The sequence below is a fragment of the Benincasa hispida genome, chromosome 1, assembly GCF_009727055.1.
Source record: "Benincasa hispida cultivar B227 chromosome 1, ASM972705v1, whole genome shotgun sequence".
NCBI classification, from domain to species: domain Eukaryota; kingdom Viridiplantae; phylum Streptophyta; class Magnoliopsida; order Cucurbitales; family Cucurbitaceae; genus Benincasa; species Benincasa hispida.
Genome location: NC_052349.1, coordinates 75,401,388 through 75,406,445, shown reverse-complemented (window position 1 = coordinate 75,406,445; position 5,058 = coordinate 75,401,388). Strand labels below are relative to the sequence as shown.

The following is a 5,058-nucleotide window of genomic DNA, read 5'->3' as shown; positions in this document are numbered from 1 at the left end:
GTGAATTTCATTCTAGAAAATTTCATATAAATATATATTTAAATCTAAAAATAGATTCCATAATGTTAGCAACTAGTCCCACTATTCTCAATAGGAACTTAGACTTGACTACAACTAAAAATAACTTCAATTATTTCCTAGAAACTAGGAATTGACTAGACCAACACAAAAACTAACTTGCAGTTTTGAGTTACTAACATTCTTCTCCTAACTTAAATACTACAAACACCTAATTTGCTCCTAAGAGCTTGAAAACGACTCACACAAAATCTAGATTCAGCAAGTGATCATCCATCTTGCTGTACCATGTCCTAGGAGCTTGCTTCAACCCATAAAGAGCCTTCTTCAACAAATAAACATTTTGCTCTTGTCCTGGTATAATGAATCTGTTTGGTTGCTCAACATAGATCTCTTCTTCTAACACTCCATTTAGGAATGCTGACTTCACATCTAGCTGATACACCTTCCATCCATGCTGGACTGACACAGCAAGTAGCATCCTGATTGTGTCCATTCTTGCAACTGGTGCAAAAGTCTCAGAAAAATCAATTCCCCAGACTTGTGCATATCCTTTTTGATGAAAATGCCCTAACCTCTTGTGCCATATCTCTATGTCATTTACTTGACACTTGAAAGGTATCTGCTCCTTCTCGAGTGGATCCAACGAGAAGCTCTTGTGTTGCATCTTTATTTTGATCACCTCATTCCCAATGGAATTAGAAATGAAGCACTTTCCTTCTTCAAAGAACACATTGAATCCCTTCTCTATTAATTGATCAACACTTAACAAGTTTTGATCAGTTTTAGGGACAAACAACTTCTTAGTAAACAACTTGGTTCTACAACTCTCTATTAACACTGTGCCCTTCCCCTTTACTTTTAGATGCTCACCGTTTCCTATCTTCACCTTTGATTTGAATGATTGTCAAGGTCCTTGAACAACTCTTTGTCACTTGTCATATGATTAATATACCCACTATCAACCAACCAACCATCACATTGAGTGGCTAATGAGAAACAAGTAGCCACAAAGAGTTGATCTTCTTCTTGTTGTACTACAACATGTGCCCCAATAAATGACATCTTCTACACTTCACATCTGACCTTCTTCAGTATCTGAAATGTGGATGATTTTGCTTCCCACAGTGCTTATATGTACTACCAGCATCCTTTGTAGCAGACTCTGAGCTACTGTTACCACTTCCCTTCTCCTATCTTCCACCTTCTCCCTACTGCACTCTAGCTTTCAGTGCCCCCTCAATGCTTCCTTCTTGTCTCATCAACCTTCTCTGCTCTTGTGCTTGCAAAGCACTAAACACTTCTATCACTTTGAGTTTTGAGAGGTCTTTAGTATTTTCTAAGGAAGCAATGGTTGCTTCATATCTTTCAGGTACCTGAAACTAGAATCTTCTGAACCAATCTATTGTCAGATAAATTGGTTCCTAATGCTCTTACCTTGTTAGCAATCCCAATCAACTTATCTGATACTCTTTAATGGACTCGGAATCCTTCATTTGCATTCTCTCGAATTCTTGCACCAAGTTCAATACTTTCATGCCTTTAATCCTCTCTTACCTTCATAGTTACTTTTGAGGAACTCCCAGATCTCATTTGTCGACTTCAAGGCCATAATTCTGTTGAACATGGCAGGAGACACAACTGCATATAGCCAAGCTCGAGCTTTTGCCTTCTTGGTGACCCTTTCCTTGTGAGTCTTGATCTGATGTATTGTTGGGTTATCAGGAAGTGGAGCAATCTCATAGTCTTGCTCAATTGCTTCCCAATAATCACAACCCTCCATGTAAGCTTGCATTCTGATAGTCCATGCCTGGTAGTTTTCACCATCAAACACAGGTGGAGCCAATGAAGAAAGACTGTTTGATCCTAATTCCATCTCTAACAACTCTCATAGGTGTATCACTCAGTTTCTGTCAGAGATATTTCACTGATTCTCACTCATAGACCCCAAGCTTTGATACCACCGTTGTTCTAACTAATGAGAGGGAAATGAGAAAAATGGGAAGTATGTGAATTTCATTCTAGAAAACTCCATATAAATACATATCTTGAATCTAAAAAAAGATTCCATAATGTTAGCAACTAATCCCACTAATCTCCACAAGAATACAAACTTAGACTTGACTACAACTAAAAATAACTTTCCTAGAAACTAGGAATTGACTAGACCAACTCAAAAATTAATTTGCAGTTTTGAGTTATTAACCATAGATAAAGAAATTGATGTTCATTTTGTTCCTTCAGAAAAACAGCTTACAGATGGTTCAATGAAGCCATTGACAGAAGGAAGATTTGTTGAGCTGCGTTCCAAACTCAACATCCTTCGAACACCGTTTCGTTTGAGAGAGAGAGTGAAAACAGCTCAGTAATCTCCTCATGTAGTACACGTGGTAGTTTTACTCTAAATGTCCAACATTCAAGACTTGCAAGAACGAATGTTCTGGGCTTGAGTAGACATGGGTTTCAACACAAATAATCTTTATTCATTTTTCCTTTTGCTAATTTTGTATTTATTGTAATTAATTAAACTGGAAGTTTAAATTTAGGTTTTTGTTGTTAGTTAGTTTGGCAATACGTGGGTAGTGCTGTTGGTTCCTTGTAAACCACTAACCCCTCATAACTACTGTAATCAAGAGTATTTAAATCCCTCTTTTGAGTTTAATAAAACCAACAATCTTTTCCCTAGAATCAAAGTAAGGTTGTTTGTTGATTTGTATAATTAAAATAAAATATATAAACATGACCTTTGTCTCTTAGGATCGGAGATTCAATTTTCCACCCTCTAGTTATTATACTAAAAAAAAATATTCTATAATTCTATTTATAAAATAATATTTGGAACATTTGAAAACCAATATGGTTTTATTATATACACATGTTCACATAAATTAAGTTATATTAAAACGGAATAAGCAATTAACTTCAATTTTAATCAATACTAGAAGATGATTTACATAAAGTAATCTAATTAGGATAATAAAGTTTTGTTACTTTTAATTTTTGTCAATTCGAGTATAACTTTTGAGTAGGACACATATTACTTTTTTTAATATCAAAGATTTGATCTTCCATTCTTGTATTTGTCGATATCAAAACCATTCATTAACCTCCTTTTTTTTCTCTTTCTTTTTAGATTTTTTTAGTATTTGTTGAACCTCCTTTTTTTAACTATTGCAAAATTTAAAATTTACTATTAATATGTATATCTTTAAAAATTTATTATAAAAAAATTGAGGGACAAACATTTTCAAAATTTAATCTCCAAACTTGATTAAATTTAATCTCCAATATCTCACATAGTAATGTTACATAAATGTTTTTGTGAAAAGTAAAAAAAATGTTTTTCTTTCATCTTAGTCATTTAAAACCACCTATTTCTTATTTTTTAACTTTTATTTATAGGTTTATTGCGTTAGTTTTGAAAGATCAAAAATTTTTTTGGTTACAAATAACATCTAAAAAACAAAAACTTATACCTTGGTTAAATCTTCAAGGTGTGCATTTTTCATTTTTTTTTTCTTATAAAAAATAAAATATTCCAATAGCTCTTTTCGAGGAAATTGTCAGTTTTAACCCAAAAAGTTTTTCCCATTCAAAAGTAACCTCATTTTTAAAATCTACTTTCTTTTAGCATATTTTCCAACTTTTCAGACTTTAAGTGGAGGGACCCACCAGGTAAAAATATAATTTACCCCTCAATAAATGGTCATCCAATTGCATTGAATATGAAATAATTGAAATTATCTAACTCACATATCTTAAATTAGAAATTTAATTTTCAGTTTCACATTTTGTTTTCAATATAGAAATGTTTTAGATGAAGGTCCCAACTTCAGATAAATAATCCTTTTCAGAAGGTCTCAAGTTCAGAGGAACAATTTCTTTCCTTTTTAAGAGTTCCAACATCTCGTAAAGTTGGTAAAATAGCTTGAGTTGTGCTCTCTATTGTTTGTCTCGTAATGTTCTAAACGTCTAGTGAAGTTATTTCACGAGACTAAAGACATAAATCAACTCAACTTTATGAGACTACAGACTGTCTTTTGTCTCGTAAAGTTGAATTTGTAAGTTAGGCTTTTGTCTCGTGAAGTAACTTCACAAGACAAACTTACAACAATACGAGACAAACGACATAGGGCTTTCAAGCTATTTCACAAACTTCCCACTATTGTGAATACTTCACGAGACATATTTGCAACAACTCATGAAGTTCAATACACCTAGAAATTGTGAAATAAAACTTAGACAAACGTTTACTCCCTTACTCCACATATTTTACAGGTTCTTTTAAATTCGTTAAAGTTCAAAGGATGAAATGACAAATATGTTGTTGATAAAAAAAAGTTTTGAGTTTTTCACTACACATTCATACCAGAAATCACACAGACTTCCCCTTATAAACAATAGAATACATTAATCATTTAGAAAGAAAGAAAATGGAAAAGGTACTTGTGTACCTTTTGTCAAAATCCGAATCGGGTGAAGGAAAAACGGAAGACGTCCAACGACCATGAAAGGTGGATTTTTTTTTTTAGAAAGGTAAGGGAGTCTTCGCGAGAAAAATGTCCAATAATGGTTGAAAACTCGAGAAGAAGAAGTAGAAAACCCTAACTTCCACAAGAAGATGAAGTCTTTGCGATAAGATTTGTCTTTTTAAATTCAATTGAGGGGAAAATTTGTATTTTTACGTGGTGGACCCCTCTACTTAAAATCTGAAAAGTTGGAAAAGATGTTAAAAATGTACATTTTTAAAAATGAGGATACTTTTAAATGGAAAAAAACTTTATGGGTCAAAATCAGCAATTTTCCCTCTTTTTGTCATGTTTTTCTAAAAAAAGCTAGAAATTTATACGAATAAATAATTGATTTAAATGCTACTTTGATCCCTAAACTTTTAAATTTGATTAATTTTGATCATTATACTTTTAATTTTATACAATAATAATAAGTTTTAAAATTTGCATACTTGATAATATTCCCTCATTTATCCTCATTCATGTTCCTTATTCAGAAAAAATATATTTTTAGTCCTTGAAGTTTAGT

General features: G+C 32.5%; 1 protein-coding gene across 1 annotated transcript; it reads right to left on the bottom strand.

The window, feature by feature from the left end:
- Positions 1 to 259: 259 nt before the first annotated feature.
- On the bottom strand, positions 260 to 1,894 carry LOC120079188. Its single transcript, XM_039033357.1, has 2 exons — positions 1,576 to 1,894; positions 260 to 765 (listed from the first exon to the last, which is right to left on the bottom strand). Exons 1-2 carry the CDS (start codon positions 1,892 to 1,894, stop codon positions 260 to 262), a joined length of 825 nt encoding a protein of 274 aa, XP_038889285.1.
- Positions 1,895 to 5,058: the final 3,164 nt, after the last annotated feature.

Bases quoted from the DNA above. Each gene is read 5' to 3' on its own strand.
- LOC120079188 (XM_039033357.1), bottom strand. From the start codon at position 1,894: ATGGAATTAGGATCAAACAGTCTTTCTTCATTGGCTCCACCTGTGTTT. The intron at 766-1,575 runs GTAAGAGAGGAT...ATCAATTAATAG, and splicing joins CCTCAAAAGTAACTATGAAG to AGAAGGGATTCAATGTGTTC.